At 34.6% G+C, this 18,755-nt stretch overlaps 1 protein-coding gene across 1 annotated transcript in view; it reads right to left on the reverse strand.

The window, feature by feature from the left end:
* Positions 1-1,172: 1,172 nt before the first annotated feature.
* The window catches only part of NUDCD1 (NudC domain containing 1), a 92,964-nt gene continuing 75,381 nt past the window's right edge, over positions 1,173-18,755 (reverse strand). Inside the window, exons 9-10 of the mRNA XM_054499878.2 lie at positions 3,804-3,963; positions 1,173-1,803 (exon numbers count right to left, since the gene is read on the reverse strand). Coding sequence (XP_054355853.1) covers positions 1,511-1,803; positions 3,804-3,963 — 453 coding nt within the window. The 3' untranslated portion in view covers positions 1,173-1,510. The remainder of the gene's footprint in view (positions 1,804-3,803; positions 3,964-18,755) is intronic.

Here is an 18,755-nt window from a genome sequence, read left to right on the forward strand (position 1 = left end):
ATCTCTATGATCTCATGATGTTTGGTATCTAGTCTCTCTTTCCTAATACAAATAGAGTACTATTAGGACTCCAATTATCAATACCAGTCCTCAGGACCTTTCCTAACTTTCTACCTAGCACCTCAATACTCTCTAGGAAACTGCATTCTGACAAGTTTAGAACATGTATGTAATCCTCATCTTTTTTCCTCCTCTCTGTCTCTCAAACATTCATTCATTAAAATTTAGTTGAGTCAAATACTTGCCCAGACAGACAAAAGATATGTTAGGAACAAAGCTTTTCTATCTTATATTTCTTATCTTAATCTTCTGCCTCTTAAATGAAGGTCTTAACTTCCTTATTAAAATATAAAATCCAACTTGAGGTTTATATAAGATACATATCTTGAAACGGTATAAAAAGTGATAAAAATTTCCAGGTACATACATACTAAAACAAACCTGGAAAGATAAGTTTGAAAAAACAAAATTTGTGGCAAAAATGTATAACATATAAACAGGATTATTTTGTTTAAGTTGTTAGAAAAATAAAGAGAGCTACAAGGATAAAATTATAATTTGTCCTTATGTGGTAAGATTGTTCCATCAATGGCCCCCAATGAGTCATACCATCCGCTGTCAGCTTGTGTAGTCCCCTCATACTGACTCTAGACTTGGCCATGTGATTTGCTTTGTCCAATGGAACATTAGTAAATATGATAGATGTACAGGATTGATAAGCTCTTGCATATTGGAGCTTGCTCTCTTAAGATGTTTTCTCTACTATGTAAAGAAGACTCGTCTAGTCTACTGGAGGCTGAGAGGCCCTGTAGAGCAGAGACAGCCAACTCACTGAATCATGAAAAATAATAAAAGTCCTTGTTTTAAACCACTGAGTTTTGGTGTGGTTTGTTATGCAGTGATGGATAATGTGAAATCTTATCTCTCTTTGTCTATGTCTGTGGCAGAGCAACTGGCTAAAAGTTACATAAAGCTATACTTAATTTGAAAATAATAATAAAGGTCTCTCACTAAATTTAAAAAATATTAGACCTGCTATTCTCTAGCATTTCCCCCTCCATGTAGACTCAGTTATTCAATCCACTTAAATACATACGTACAATACTCAACATTTAACTACTATCCTGTAGATTTTATAGGTACAGACTGTAGCAACTAATCAACGAACAGAGTACACAATAAATACTTTTATTTTTAAACACTGAATTGTACATCTTTCATATAAAACATGAGATTCTAGCCTGCTTTAAAAAATAAGTATACTTGCTAGTATTATCTTTACTCTTTTTTTTTTTTTACAGAAGCCAATGTTCTCTAAATCTGCAGCTTCATTCCATAGCTTTACAGAATCATAATCTCTTGAATATATTTCCAATGTTATTTAAAAAATAAAAAATCATACAAGATATATTTAGCACATTAAAACTTAAGAGGTTACAGTATAACCGTCCAGACCTCCAGGTACCACTGAATACTTTTCCAGTACAAAGAGGCCAATATGTAAGAATAATTAATTCTCTGTATTTACTTTTATTAAAAAGAGGTTTTTGGTAGTAAGAACAAATAATCTCTCATTTGTTGCCTGAAATCCTAAAATAGGATCATTGGTTTCTAGGCTTGCTACTTGCTGCTTAGCAACCTGTCCTACTTGCCTGCCTTCCTTTCTGTTGTAAAGTACAGTGGACATGGGAGCAGGCTGACGATAGATGAATACTCGACGAAGGCACTCACAAAGGGCTGCATAGGAGTAATTTGGAGCACAGGCAAAAAATTTTTTGTCTCTCTTTGATGCTTGGACGTAGCCTGCCAAGAATATGAGACAAACAAAAGAAAAACTGTATTAAACAGAAAGGGAAAAATGATGATTTAACATTTAATATTTTGCAATGTTTATTACAAATTAAAATGCCCAAGTAAAATATATACCAGAAGGTATATAATTCTGAATCATTAATGATTAGCCACAATCAGTCTCTCCCAACTGGTACAAAAATACAACTTTAATTCCTAAGGAACAAAACAGATACGGCTTTCTCTCTTCAAAAAAAGCATAATATAGTTTCATTTAATTTCCATGAATAATTTGAACACCTTAATTCTAAAATATAAAACACTCAATACATGACAAAATATCTTTAAGTGCCAATTTAATATTTAGCTTCGTGAAGTACGGATAGGGCATCACAGAATCATTTTTTTCCTCTTAAATAAATTGGAAAATGTGTATAGGATACCATCATAAAGTTATTTTAGGTTTCTGTTCATAATGTATCCCTGAATGTACTAGTATTCGTGATGCATTCTCTTATTATCCCTAAAATGTTAGTGATATTTTTATACATCAATACCAACACTGTAACCGGATTTTTTTGTACTTTCAGCCCCCAGAAGTAGAATGTTGATCACTATAACCTCAAAAATAATTTCAAGTCTCTAAACTGAAAAAATCCTTATCTTAATTCATGTACATGTTTAAAAAGTATCTTTTTGGATTAAAACAACATTTATATTCCAAAATATAAATTATGATTTTTAGATTGTGACATGGTCAGCAAATGTTAGGTATTTAAGATCATGTAAAATAAAAATATAACATTCATTAAAATTGAGATCTCATCAAACAATGAATAAGCAAAGGAACTACTGAGCACATGCAGATCAATACTGTTTTTAAAAATATTAAGCAGGTTTGAAGCAGGAAAAGTGAAGATTTAGATACCTATTTAAATAGTTTAAAGTAGCTATCCAGGCTAACCTTGACAGAATAATGTATATAATATTTCAAGAGTACATATCTAATGTATGTTGATTTAACTTAATTAAGCATAGAATTCCTCTATAATAGGGGATTTGCGAATACAAATAGAAGATCTGAGCATCTAAAAATGATATGATAGAGCTTTCTTCTGACTAAAGCATAGATAGTTAAAAAATAGCATCATAGTAGGGAGGCTAAAAATTATATGGTTAAATTAGTTAACCAAACTTTGTACTTCAGGTCATAAAAATCCATTTGGAGTCTGAACCAGTTTAGCAGCCTACATTATTAACTATAAGGGATAATTAATAAATTTCTTCTACAATTAGGGTTGTGCACATATAGCCATCAAAATATATAACTTCACTTCTTGCTGCCTGTTTAAAATAACCTTTCAATAAAGCAACAACTGTGGCTAATTCACATAAAAAATTTCTGTCACACAATACTAATGCATTTTGACAGAAAATCAATGATTGCATATGTCTACAATTAAGTAGTTTAAACATTTTCAAGCCCTAATTTTAAAACTGATTTTTTTCCTTTTATCCTACCAAATAAATTTAATTTCTGCTTATCACCGCTTTCCATAAGTGTTTTCATTTTGTACTTAATTTTAACAAAAAGATGTCTCCTAATGTGCATTACACCTTAGGGGAATTCTATGATGTTTTTGAAGATTACTCTGAAGAAACTTGAACGCAACTTCCATGTAGGGTTATTATCAAGCTCCTTGTTCAGATTCCAGTATTATATGGCTTACAGAATTAGAAAAAGCAAATGACTTATTAGAATAATTCAAGTGGTTAGATAACCACTTTCATTTCTATTCTGTGTTGATCTTCTGTACAAGCATAAAAACAGATTAGTCTAAATGTTCCAACAGTGCTAACACTCATCAACTAGTACAAGCAAACAAATCATAGCACAAATCAATTTAAATGTAATCAGGACAGCTCAAATTAAAAAGAAAAAAAAGAAATGAACTTTAAATGAATGATGACTGTATTTCTGATTTCATGGAAAATGTCAGTTTGCTTTATACCTAAAGCATTGAAAGTTGCAATGTGCTCCCACATATCATCTTGTTTGCTGGAGTGTGGTTGCCAGAGTAGGGCATCAACATCATGGCGCAAACAGAAGCAGGGCATTTCTTTAGGATCCACTATGACAGAGAAAAGGTACTGGTTGCTTCCAAGATTCACCTAAAAAGCGATTTAAGAAAAAATTTACTCAACAACAAATTAATAATAGCAACAACAATGGCAGAAGCTGACAGCCAGCATTAAGTGTCAGCAACTGTTTTATACTTTTTATATACTTAATCTGATTGACTCCTCATAATATCCCTGAGATAAATGTGCTACTGTTATGTTCATTTCAAAGCTGAGGAAAGTGATGCACAAGGCATTTAGGTAACTTGTCGATGGTCAGCCTGGCCATAAGTCATGGAGCTGAAATTTGGACCCAGAGTCTATGTTCTTAATCACCACGTGATATACCACCTCTTAATTGTTAATAAATAGTTTAAAACATGATATAAAGCAGGGGTCCCCAGTCACTGAGCCACAGACTGGTACCAGTCAGTGGACTTTTAGGAACTGGGCCGCACAGCAAGAGATGAGCAGCAGGCAAGGGAGCATTACTGCCTGAGCCCCACCTCCTGTCAGATCAGCAGCGGAATTAGATTCTCAAAGGAGCATGAACACTACTGTGAAATGCACATGCAAGGGATCTAGGCTGTCTGCTCCTTATGAGAATCTAACTAATACCTGATGATCCGAGGTGGAAAAGTTTCTACCTGAAACCATCCACCAAGCCCCCACAGGCCCATGGAAAAACTGTCTTCCACAAAACTGGTCCCTGATGCCAAAAAGGTTGGGGACTGCTGATATAAAGCACCAATTTTATAAGCAGACTATTTTTAAACCATAGAATACACACATGAAGTTTACTAATGCTAACTTGTAATAATTACCAACAACAATGACACTACCAGAATTTATGAGCACACTCTACATGCCAGGCATGTGATAAATACTAATCTTCTCAACAACACACAAGGCTATTATTATCTTCATTTAAGGGATGAAAGAACAGGCTTGGAGAGCTTGAGTAACTTGTCCTAGGCTAAAGAGAAATATCACAATGCTGGAATTCACACTCAGATGTTTAAAACTATTTACTTAAACGTATTGCTTAATTAAGGTATCAATGTCAATATGTCAATAATGTCAACATTTGTTATTGTAACACATCAGTAACTGTTATTGCAATATTGATGCCTAAAGAAATTCATTTTAATACAAAATCATCAAATTGAAACTCACTGAATTTCATCTACAGAAATACTTTTTCTAAATGAAGATATGTTGTAAGGATAGTCTTCTTTATGAGAAATGTTATTATGAGAGTTGAAAATACGAAACAGAATACCAACAAAAGTCACATCAAATGTAGAAAATATAAAATGAGCACAGTATTTAATAAATATGTAATTGATTCTAGGAGTTTGCAAGCAGACTGGAGAACAGTAAAAGGTTGGGTTAAAGTAAGAAGTGGAGACCTGACCTGAATTCAATAGGGAAAGCTGTGAAGTGGCTCTCCAGCAAGGAGACCTATTATTGGTAAAGCTGTGACAACACAGGCTATTGGTCACAGGAGAATACAGTGTCAGAGCAACCCATCTTCTGCTCCCCCAGCAACACCAGGGAAATAGGGCTTTTTCGTAGAGCCAGTGCTTGCTCTCTACAAAATAAGGGGAGAAGGCCAGCACACAGAGACCACAGACTATTTCTTTTCTCTCCTTACTCCCGATGATCAGTGGCTAGATGAGGTTTATTTTCAAAGTCACCACTACCTAACTGGCCTTTTATTATTATAAGGTTTGATGGACCTAACACTGCTTCAGCTCTCTTCCCTGTACTCCAACTCTGATATTCTATTTTTTTTAACCAAGGGCTTTCACAGAAGAAAAATAAACAACAGCTAAAATAAAATACAAGTTGAAATAATATTTTCACAGAAACACATCTACTTTCATGAGCCAAGTGCCTAAAGAATGTATTGAATATTATGAGGATTAATATAATTGAATGATCTCTGGTCCATCCATACTTGAAGAGACAGCAGTGAGAACAGAGGACCTTGAACCACCAAGTGAAAGGTGACCACCAAGGGAGATCAATCATGAAAATAAGAGGATGAGAATGAAGGTAGGTGCCTTATTATGAGCTCCTCACTCTGACTTAGATGTTTCTTCACTTCAGCAGCCACTTACCTTACACATATTTCCATTATGACGACTGTGTCAAGTGTTGTTAATTATGAAACTAGCAATTTCATACAGCTTGTCTTTGCCATACCTTTGACATGGCATTCTGTTTGGACTCCTTGTATTTTTTTTACCTGATAGATTCCCACTTACCCTCTAAGACTCAATTCAACCATCAGTTGCTCCCGGAATTCCCCCACTCTCATGGTTATACGAGCTGCTTGAATTCTGAGAACTCCAGCATCATGTATGCTATTCCTATCAAATTACTTATCATATTAGATTATTAATATTTTTACATACCACCTGTGGCAGGCTGAATAATGTCCCCCAAAGATGTCCACATCTAAATCCCTTGGAACCTGTGAATAAGTTACCTTATATGGCAAAAGGGACTTTGTAGATGTGATTAAGTTTAAGGTCCTGGGATGGAGAGATTATCCTGGAATATGTGGGTGGACTCAATATATTAAGAAGTATTCTTAGGGAGGGAGGAGGGCCACAAACACAGAAGGTGAGATAACAACAACATCAAGGGGATAGACAGAGTTTAGAAGATGATATACTGCTGGCTTTGAAGACAGAGGATGGGGCCGGCCACAAGCCAAGTAATGGAGGCAGCCTCTAGAAGTTAGAAATGGCAAGGAAATGGATTCTCCCCTAGAGCCTCCAGAATGAAAGTAGTCACTACAAATCATTTTAGGACTTCTGACCTCCCAAATTGTAAGAGAATAAGTCTGTGTTGTTTTCAACCACTACATTTGCAGCAATTTGTTGCAGTAATAACAGCAACCTAACATACCACCCATCTCACAATGCTAATTCTTCTTGGGAACTAGAAGTCTGCCCTTTTTTCTCCAAATTGTAAAGAAATTTTTTTTAAATGAATGTTATGTAAAAAGTGATTATTTTTGTAATATCTTCACCAAGGCTAAACTATCTTTAGATTTGGGAATTATCCATTTTATAGTTAGAATAATTGGCTGAAGATTCTGTAAGGCAAAAATCTCATAATTAGGTTCTTAACCTAACGAGAGGGTGACTAGGGTCAAGAGCTTCTAGACTTAGTACATAGTTCTCAGTGCCTTTTAGTTCTCACTTCCAGAAATCTTAGTTTCTCAGTAATTTCCCCCTATAGCTTTCCACTGTTTGAAAAAAAAAAAAAAAGTCCAAATTGCCTTAAACGGCATTTTGAAAGCTTTTCAAAACCTGACCCCAGCATACTTTTCAATATTCACTATTACTTTCCTTAAAATATAACATTTAGCAAAACTGGATCACAATTTGCAAAACTGTCTCCCCTATTTCCCCATTCCTTTATTCATGCTTTCTTTTTAACCCGTTGCATATCCTGTCCATTATACACTCTATGCCATATGCAAATGGCATCTTCTCCTCCAAGAAGTTTTCCCTAATGCTAATAAAAAGAAATCATGTATTGCAACTAATTATTTGTATCTTTCCTATAGAGTCTGTCTCTTCATTTCACTTATATGCTCTTTGAGGCTGATAGCTATGACTTTGGATAGGATATTTAAACCATTTTATTCCCCTTATAAATACGGTAATACTACTACTCACTTCACAATTGTTATGATGAGTAAACAATATATTTCAAAGCTTAGAAAGAACTTAGTAAGTGTTCATATTGATTATTACCTGTCTAGGAAAGCCCTTAATAAGTATTAATGTTAATTATTACCCTTCCAGCATTCTTAAAACATTTTGTTTTGTATATTAATGGCATTTCAAATTTTAAGAATGAGATGAGTAACACTGACAACAAAGTATAGCAGCTTTCAAGTAATCTTCCTGTAGCTCACAGCTACAGCTCTTAATACAATTTTATGTCTCAGAAATGTGTAAATAGCTATAAAAATAACATACACTTATTCTGTCTTAATCCCAGCATATTTGAGACAAATTTCTATACTCTTGTACCATTTCAAAAATGAGAAATACAGAATTCATTGTTCTACTTGTCATTTTGTCATATAAATTCTATTTTTATCAGTGGTTACAAATGTATGCTTATTGCTTTCAACTTTACATATTCCTATAATGCATATATTCCTCAGTAAATGGATCTGCCCCTGAAAAGGGACAAAGTCATATTTCAAATAAGATTTGGATTTTTAACATATACTCAAAACCAAGTACCTTAAAGTTTAAAATCCAAAGTAAACAAACTAGTCAATTTTTTGATGGCAGTAACTACATATAATTTACAGAGAGACATAAGAATCCCATTAAAAAAATGAGATATATAAAGAATTGTTTAATTTTTTTTTTGTTGTTTTGTTTTGAGATAGGGTCTCACTCTGTCACCCAGGCTGGTGTCCAGTGGCACATTCATGGCTCACAGCAGCCTTGATCTCCTGGGCTCAAGCAATCCTCCAACCCCAGCCTCCTGGGTAGCTGGGACTACAGGCACACGCTGCCATGCCTGGGGAATTTTTTAATTTTTTGTAGAGATGAGGGGTCTCACTATGTTGCCCAGGCTGGTCTTGAACTCAACTCAAGCAATCCTCCTGCCTCGGCCTCCCAAAGTGCTAGGATTACAGGTGTGAGCCACTGGTGCCTGGCAAGAATTGCTGAATTCTTTACTTCTTCCTGTATGTAGTAAGAGACTATGTGATACTCATTTTACTTAATAAATAAATTCTAGCTTCCCTATTTTTTACTTCAAAACTGAGTATTTCATACAGCTAAATAAAATAAAGATTATGCCACTGCCAGATGTTTGCTACTTCTTAGGTTGGCCAGATGCCACAAAAGGAAAACAAAAGGAAAACCATTCAAAGATTCCAAACTAAGAGTGGATAAAGAAACTGAACATGAGCATTATTTTAAGATAATGCCTAAAAGGTGTTTGGCTTCATTTTTTTCATGGTGGTATTAGAATCTCTTGATAACTGTTAATGCCTTTCACCATTATTTCCTGCCTCACTGCCTACCTGGGACTCCCAGCATTATGCTTAACAGGAGTAGTGCGAGCATACATCTTGGCCTGTTCCCAGTTGTAGCAGAAGCCTTCGGTCTTTTACATGAAGTATGGTGTTAACTCTAGGGTTTCTGATGACGCAGTTTCTTTCAATTCCTAGTTTGCTCAGCATTTTTATCATAAACGAATGGTATTTTTTTTCATATTCTTTCTCTGCAACTACTAGGATGATCAAATATTTTTCTTTAGTCTGTTGATATGGTGAATTATACTGATTGACGATATTTGAATAACAAAATCAGCTCTGAGTTCCCAGAATAAACCCTACTTGGTCATAATGTAATTTTCCTTTTTACTTATTGATGGATTTCATTTACTAATATTTTGTTAAGAATTTTTGTGTCCGTATTCATGGAGGATATTCATTTTTTTCTTCCTGTTTTCTCATCTTTTAATGTCTTTGGTATTAGGGTAATGCTAGCCTCATAAAATAAGTTGGAAAGTGTTCCTTTCTCTTTAACTTTCTAGAAGTCTGTAGAGAATTGGTATTGTTTCTCTATTTGGTAAAATAAACCAGTGAAGCCATCTGCGGCTGGAGATTTCTTTGTTGGAAAGTTTTTAAAAATGAATGTAATCTTTTTCAACAGATATAACTAATAAGGTCTCATCTATTTCTTTTCTTTTTTTTTTTTTTTTTTTTTTTGAGATGGAGTCTCACTCTGTTGCCCAGGCTGGAGTGCAGTGACACAATCTCGGCTCACTGCAACCTCCACCTCCCAGGATCAAGCAATTCTCTGCCTCAGCCTCTCGAGTAGCGGGGATTACAGGTGCCCACCACCACGCCTGGTTAATTTTTGTATTTTTAGTAGAGACAGGGTTTCACCATCTTGGCCAGGCTGGTCTTGAAGAACTCCTGACCTCGTGATCCACCCGCCTCGGCCTCCTAAAGTGCTGGGATTACAGGCATGAGCCACCGCATTCGGCCAGGTCTCATCTATTTCTTAAGTGAACTTCAGTAATTTTGCAGTTTAAAAAATTTGTTCCATATAAACTGTCAAATACATGGAAATACAGTTGTTCACAAGACTTCATTTTTTACACTTTAGTGTCTTTAGGATCTCTATTGACATCCTAAGTGCTATTCCTGATGTTGATACTTTGTGTTTTCTTTCTCCTCAGTCTGGCTGGAGACTTACCAATCTTGATCTTTTCAGAGGACTAGCTTTTAGTTTATTAGTTTTCTCTATTATTTCCTTCTTTCAATTTAACTGGTTCCCACTTTTATCCTTACAGTGTCCTTCCTTCTGCTTGCTTTAGATTTAGTTTGCTCTTCTTTTCCTAGTTTCTTAATGTGAAAGCTTAAACTACTAAATTGGGGCACTTTTTTCTTTTCTAGTATAACATGTAATGCTGTAAATATCCCCCTAAGCTTTAGCTGTATTCCACGTGTGCCATGTTTCATCTTCATTCAACACAAAATATGTTTTAACTTTCCTTTTGAGTTCCACTATAATTCATAGGTTACTCAGTTTTGCTCGAGTACTTTCCTCAATGGTATTGTTCCATCCCAAGCTTTAGGCCTTCACTGTGCATGTTCATCTCAGAGACAGTCTATGCTCTTACTTCCTCTCTAGTGGTAGGCTGCGGTTACTTGTTGCTTGATGTGCTTCCTAGCCTGATGGTGAGGGGGATGTGGGTTGGGGAGTCAAGGAAAAGCATTCTCTACTGTCTGGTTCAGCCTCAGTACTCTGTGACCTCAGTTTCAGGGTTTGAGCTTTTTCAGAGATACTGCCCTCCTCCAGTGGTAGGAGACTTCTAATAACCTGGATGATTTTCTGCCCCTCCTCAAGGCATACAGATGGTGTTTTGAGGTTTTTGTCTTTTCCTCTAGCTGCAATGGGTCTTCTTCTGAACCCTTGGCAAGCTAAGATTTGATGCTCTTCCCTCAGCAGCTTAGGCTGCTGATACTTTAAAAAAAAAAAAAATAGTGTAGGCAAGACTTCATACTTTTCCCACAGCAGAGAACACTCCCCTCTAATCCAATTCTGAACCAGCAAGATAGCTTTTTCTAATGTCCTGCCCTCGTCAAGGTCCATAAAGAAGATCCTGTAAGTGTGAGCAACTTCCCTTATGTCTGTGAATGCTAGGTGACAGTTACGGGTCACACCACGTCTTTAGCAATCTGTTAGTTGAATCCTTCTTACCCACTTACATGGCAGTCCTCCTGTCTCCCTCCAATGTTCAGGTGAACCAGTGTCCCTATCTCATCTCTCCTTGACTTACTTTTCCTTAGATTTTAAGCTGTTGGCTGCCCTGTAAGCTCAGCTTTCTGATGAGTCTTTAAAAAGTTACGATTCCATAAATAATCCAGCATTATTTTATTACAATGGGTGTGACAATCTTTCCAACTTTCTACATTTTAGGCAAAAGCAGGAATTTCCTTGATCACTATTTATTAACTTGCCTAAAAAGCTTAGGACTTCAACTTATAATCAACAGACTAGTGACAATTCAATATCTACAAGAGGTTCCAAATATACAAGTAGCCAACCCATGTACTATAGGAACCCACTTCCCTGGCTTCTGCTAACAGAATCAAGGGTTGGCATCTAATCCAAAGTTAACCATCTTTAATCTACTGATTTATAAAATGGTTATGATGAAGTGTTTTCTCGAACAGACGCTTCCCATACTGGATGGTGGTTAGCCAAAACAATAAAGTCCTCTTGTTCAGGAAGTTTAAATACCAAAAAATAAACAATTCAAGCTAAGAAGAGAGGCAGAAGACATAGCTAGAGAGTACAGTAAGCAGAAACCATGATAAGACGTAGAAAGGAAGGGAGTGATCAATAAGTAGAAGTATGCTCAGCAGAAGCAAATACAGAAGATGGCAATGTGATCATAATAGCACAGAACTGACTTAAGAGAACAAGTTGATTATCAAGAGGCAAATAGATCGCCTGGTCGTCAGAACTTGTGCTATTTTCTAAACAATGTTCCACATTTCCTTTAGGCCTGACTTGCCAGTGAATTTGTTTCCAAAATGACCTTAGTTATCCATGAGATCTAAAGAGATTGTTTCCACTGTTCCTCATAGGCTCCATATATGCTCACAGCATGACCTGAGATAACCAAAGGTTTTCTCTGTTGCCTGCAACCTCTAAAAGTTTAAGTAACAGGATTTCTTCCAAAACAATTGTACTTCCAGTAAAACTGTACTTTGCTTTTTCTTCCAAAAGCAAAGTACAATTAAAATTCAAAAGTAAAGTGACTAAAATAACTAGTTTTGCTAAGTGAATTAAGTGAATTAAAATGAAGTGTGATAAAAAGCACAATTAAAGTATACTTACTGAATAATCCTATAGACACAGAAAACACCAATATGAGAAAAAGAAAAAAATATATGAAGAACAAAAGGATATTGCATCATAATTTGAAGTGGAAAACAGGGGAAGTAAAACATTATCCACTATCTAGCATGGGCCATTACCTGGAAGAAAAAAGTACAAGATGTTCAGAAGGTTCCTGAGTCAAGAACAGGTGCCACAAAACCCATTTTTCACTAGAGAACTATTTATTCTGACTGTGAACAAAATTCCATCGAGTTTACAACTTGGTAGCCAAGAGCAAAACAGGACAGCAAATAAGAAAGAAAAGGATGGTTGCTTTGGGTACATGCACTGCCAGAGGTGAGATGAAGCAGCCAATAGCTTATGAGCAGTGGAAACAAACATGAAAGACATTTTTTTAAAATGAACTAGGCAAAGACTCCCATTTAATTCAAATACCTTTAATGGTAATTACCTAGAAATACAAAGTATGGTAATTAATGTTCATTCTGATGATATGTAACCATCAACAAAATGTTACTTTCTCTTCAGAATGCTTTATGTAAGATGTTGGGCAAATAATACATTTTAGTAAGATTCCAAGGGGAAAAGAAGGCTTTAAATATTTTTGGTATTTGAATGGAAAAAATTAACTTATTTAGGCAATTTACTCATTTGGAAAATTCATTCCTTGTTAATACCAACTAAATATCTTACTGCATAAAAAACAACTCTAAACTCCATAAATCCTTTGGGCAATAAAATATACTTCCACATTTCTTCTCTTATGTTTACTCTAGAAAAGGTCATATTTACCTTTGAATTACCTTTGTAGTCTTTGAGTGAAGACTACAATTACAGTAAAATATTCTCTAGGGAAAATTTGACATGCATTTCAAATAGTCAATTAATTGTCTTATTATTCTCTTTGTAGAACACTTAGCAATTAAAGACTTCTGAAGATTAAATGTCAAAGTGAAGACATTTAGACAACTTTTAATCACTTCTAATACACTTTTAAATTTAAAAATAATATTAATAAAAAGGTTTTATCTACTCAGAAATAAAGTATGTATTGGGATACCAGATTGAAACTTTAATTCCAAATTCATATTCTGTACATAGAATAAATTGTAAAAATTATTTACTGTGTTCTTACTATGCATCAAGTATTTAGCTGATCTGTATTTACTACCTTATTTAATCTTCACTAACTGAGAATTAAGAATATGATCCCATTTAAAAGAGGAAACTCAAACTTGGTAAGTTCAGAAATTTAAGTCAAGAAGCTAACAACTGGTAACTAGAATTTAAATTCAGATATATTTCCAAACTCATGTTCTTTACCACCACCTGCATGTTCTCCCAAAGTCCATTTTATAGCGACTATTAACCACCACAATGTGTCCCTGGCTAGACGCTAGTTCAGATATGGTAACTCACATACTATAAATATGCTTATAGTCTAGTTTTGTCAGTTAAGTTGTATAGATAAGTTGTTCATCCATTTTGTGTATAAAATTGATGTCTAAAAAATATGGAAAAGAAGTAAATCCTAGGTTGCATTTTTTGGTTTGAACACCCATTAAATCACCTATATACTTAAATATCTCTTTACCTTGACTACAGACTGAAGCATAGGAAGATGTCAGATCTTAGCTAAGTGGTATAAAATACAATTGGTGGAAATGCACTTAAATTTCTACTTTAAAAAGCCACAATAACTATTACTTAGAAATATTTTTTAAAACTGATACTTTTTTTTCATTTTTTGAAAATTATCAAATTAGGTCTTAACTATGATGTATCATAACATTTTACTGACTATTCCAGTGGAAGATACATATAAATGTTACCAGATAAATACACAGATACATATCAGAAAACAGAAAGTTCCATACGGGAAAAAAAAAAAAAAGAAAAAAGCACATGAGAAGATGGATAATGTGGTTATGTTTTAATAGGGGACGGAAGACAACGTGAGCAGAGGTAAATAAAGAGAATAAGAAGAATAAAGTAAGAAAACAGAAAAGGTAGAACAGTTCAGGCAGAGATAATAACAAATGCAAAGATTCTAAGGGAAAAGCATGTTTCAGTAGGTTTGAAGAACAGCATAATGGCCAGTGCAGCTAAAGAAAAGTGAACTAGTTGCCGGGTGCTGTGACTCACACCTGTAATCCCAGCAACTGGAAGGCTGAAGTGGAAAGATCACTTGAAAGTTCAGGAGTCTGATACCTGCTTGGGCAACACAGTGAGATCCCACATCTACAAAAAATCCAAAAATTAGCTAGGCGTGGTGGGATGCACCTGTGGTCCCAGCTACTCAGGAGGCTGGAAGAGGGAAGACTGCTTGAGCCTGGGAGGTCTAGGCTGCAGTGAGCATGCACTTCAGCCTTGGTGACAGAGCGACACCCGTCTCAAAACACAAAGCAAAACATAACCCAGAAAACTGAACTAGGAAAAAATGGTGAAAAATAAGATAATCAGGACTGGATGGCAGTGTTCTTTTAAACTATGTCTCCACATTGGTAGCAAAATCAAGTTAGAAGATCAAGAACAGGATTTTCTGTTTTATTTCATTAAAATACCATAGAAGAATATTAGAGTACATCTCATACAATAAGGATAGTACTGTTTTGTGAAACTTTTTGCATCAGATGTGAGTGTGCATGTGTTGAGTCTCAATTAAACAAGTATCACATATAATGAGTTGCAGAAACTTGGAAGGTTCTTTGTAGACCATGGTAAGGACACTGAAAATTATTCTAAATGTAACACATAGGAAGCCTACTATAGGGAGAACAGGAATAGAGAAATGGCATAATCTACTAAATCCTTTAAAAAGATTACTTTGACCGTTATACAAAGTACTTATTAATTCAAAATGAAAGATAACTTTAGATTACAGAAACCTGGTAGACATCACATAATGAAATATCACACCACAGAATAGGAAAAAATGACACCAAGTTCCTCTTAATGTGATACACTGCAAGGGAAACATCTTTTATGTAGTATTCCTGGCAAAAAAAAAAAAATGCAACATCTGAACCTGATGAGGATATACAATCCAATTAAAAGATAATCTATAAAAAAGGTACAAAATAAAGTTAAAAATGTTGGTTAACTTGCTATTCCAAATTACAGGAGATTAAAGAGACACCATAACTAAGCACTTAAAAATTCAACACCTCTTCATGATAAAAAAAAAAAACAAACTCAGAAAACTAAGACTAAACATGACTTCTACTTAAATAAAAACTCTAGAACTAATGTCATATTTAATGGTAAACCACTCAATCTTTATTCCTAAGATTAGGAACAGGACAAGAATTCCTGTTCTCATCACTGATGTCTGCATTGCATCTAATATCCTAGCTAGTACGATAAAGTAAGAAAAAGAAATAAAAGGTATGCAGATTGGAAAAGAAGAAGTTAAACTGCCTTTATTCACAGATACTACCCTGTACATTGAAATCTTGGAGTATCTACAATAAAGTAACTGGAAAAAGATAATTTATTGAAGTTACAATATAAAGTCAAGTAACTGTTGCTACATAATACACAAAATAAACTGGGAATTAAAAAAATACTAATTATATTAGAATCCCAAAATACAAAATATTGGGATTAAATATAACACTGAAAACTTCAAAAGGCTGCTAGGACACATTAATGAAAACCTAAATAAATGAAGAGACAATGTTTATGGATCAGAAGATTCAATATCATTAAAGTATCAATTCTCCTCAAGTTGACCTGCAGATCCAACACAATTCCAATTAAAAGCCCCATAGCCATTTTTGTGCAAATTAAAAAGCTGATTGTAAAGTTTTTACAAGAACCAAACCTATTTAGGAAAAAAAATTCAAGACTAATACCATCTGAACGGAAACTCCCTGTAACGTGACAGTAATCAAGCCAGTGTAGTACTGTCTAAAGAAGGAATCAGCAAACTTAAGGGGTCAGACAGTAAATATTTCAGGCCTAAAGGCCATACAGTCTTTACTAAAATTATTAAACTCTGTTGTTGTAGTTTGTAAACAGCCATAGATAGCATATAAATACATGTCTATGACTGAGTTCTAATAAAACTTTATTTATAAAAACAGGTACTTGGCCTACTGAGTCTTGCAGATAATGAATCATTTGTCAAACACATGTTTTACAAATTCATTTCCCTCTCTGTAGGTTTGTTTTACTCTCATAATGACATATTTTTGAAAAATAGATGTTAATTTTGATCCAATTGATCACTTTCTTTTTTTGGAGTGTTTTTGCATGTCCTAGTCAAGTAATCTTTGCCTAATCCAAGGCCACAAAGATGACTTTGTGTTTCCCTCTAAAAGCTTTATTAGTTTATTTCATGTTTATCATCATAGTTTATTATTTCATATGCAGCCCATCTGTAACTGATTTTTGCATATGGTGTGATGTAAAAGTCAAAATAATTTTTTTTTCTTACAGATATCTAACAGACCCAGTGCCATTTGTTGAAAAGACCATCCTTTTCCCACTGCACTGCTATGTCACCCTTGTCACAAATAAGGTCATTGTATTCGTGTGTCAGGTTTATTATTTAAATTACTGTCAAACCCACAAAATGTATAGCAAATGATGATAATAATAAACAAACTGCATTTATTATCAACTATCTATCAATCCCTCCAGCCAGGAACACAGACTTCATCTCATCTAGTGTGTGAGGGGCAGTCTCCCTAGGAAAAGGTTGGTGAAGAAAGAAAAGCTATATTTGATAAAAATTCTTCCAACTGGGATAGTAATTTATGATAGCTGCTAAAAATGGCTTTGCCCTTTAAGATTCTAGAAGGAAAATAATTAAATATCCTAGCTAAAACAACAGCTTCTAGGAGGAGTATATTCCTGGAGAAAGGCTCAGTATATATGAACACAGATTCTAAGAAAAAAAAAGTATCAGTTAAGCATTTCATTACTATCCCAAGGAAAGGATTGAATTCTACTGCACTGAAGGCTTGACACTGTACAGAATTTTAAGAATCAAAAAATATAAGATTTGCAACTAAAATTATATCTTTTCAGAGGAGAATGAAAGGCAAAAAAGGAATTGAAGACTTTCGCAAACAAGTCCATCATAGGTAATAATAATTGGCAACCAATAATTAACAACATTATTCATTATACTCTCAGAAACCTGAAAGAAACTAAAATGTCTCCAATAAAACCACACTCATATTATGAGGTCAGCATTACTGTGATACCTGAACTTTAAGCTGCTGGGAGACAATTATCCTAAATACTCACATTTTCTGCATATCTTTGAAGCAGAGGCACTAAATATAATTCCTTAATTCTGGACTACTATTTCAAGGATGTTTGTAAAGCAAATAATGCAAATAACCTAGGAAGATACAGTATCTCTTTCCAAAGCAAAAGGCAGATTTGTTTAAAGTCCAGTAGAATAATGTCTCTTCTAAGCAAAGTACAGGAAGGCTTACTGGCCATCTCCATATTTCCCCGTGGAAATTGAGGATCAGGGAACTGGTCCAAATGCTGATACTCTGGGTTAATGCTATTGCTGTCAGTAATAAACTGCCCTTTGTGTCTGACACAGGAGTCTCATGTCTTTTTACCAGCATCTATGAAACTGTGATAGGCTAACTTGTTAGCTTGCAAGTAGGCTAAAAATCTCAGACCCACTGTCATTCTGGAGAAGAAGATGGAATGCTGACAGAGAAAGGGCTCCCTGGAGGAGAAAAATGAGAGCCTTATAGGTTGATTAACAAGGTGAGAGGTGTGTCTATGGGATTATCTGGTTAATCAGGCAATAAATGTCCTCCACTTCACTGCCTATTAATGAGGAGCTGGAAAAGCAGGTTGAGTACTGGGAAGATGGTTGACAGCTGCCTGAATAATGCCCTGGCTGTTGCTAACCCTCTTCCAGAAGAAATTATCTTCTCACTGATTTGGTGGTAGTACTTTAATTAAAGCATAATGTGCTTTAATTTCTGTTTTGCTATAAACTAAATATCACCATCTGTTTTTTAAAGATTTTCATGATAAGTTTCACTTTCTCAAAAACAGGGGCAACACAAATTTACCTTATTTAATAAGTTTCTCCTGGGCAAATCAAGTACTTGCTAATTCATACTTTTAACAGCTTAGTATTCAAAAGATTTTTCCATATACTAAAAGTAAACCTCAAAGAGTCACACAGAAGATTAGGACACAATAAAAATATCAAAAAACTATGAATATTTATCAGATTTTTATGAGGGCAATAATCTTCTAAGTGCAAGAAGGCAAATATATAAACATTACTCAAATACATAAACACTTAAGGCTGTCATTAAAGTGAGAAAAAATACGCAATATTAACCAAAAACAGCCAAAGGGAAATGTCTACAATAATTATGACCCAAAATCAAATAATATGCTATTTTTTTTCTTTTATTAGAGTGAAGGTCTCAC

The sequence above is a fragment of the Pongo pygmaeus genome, chromosome 7, assembly GCF_028885625.2.
Source record: "Pongo pygmaeus isolate AG05252 chromosome 7, NHGRI_mPonPyg2-v2.0_pri, whole genome shotgun sequence".
NCBI lineage: Eukaryota > Metazoa > Chordata > Mammalia > Primates > Hominidae > Pongo > Pongo pygmaeus.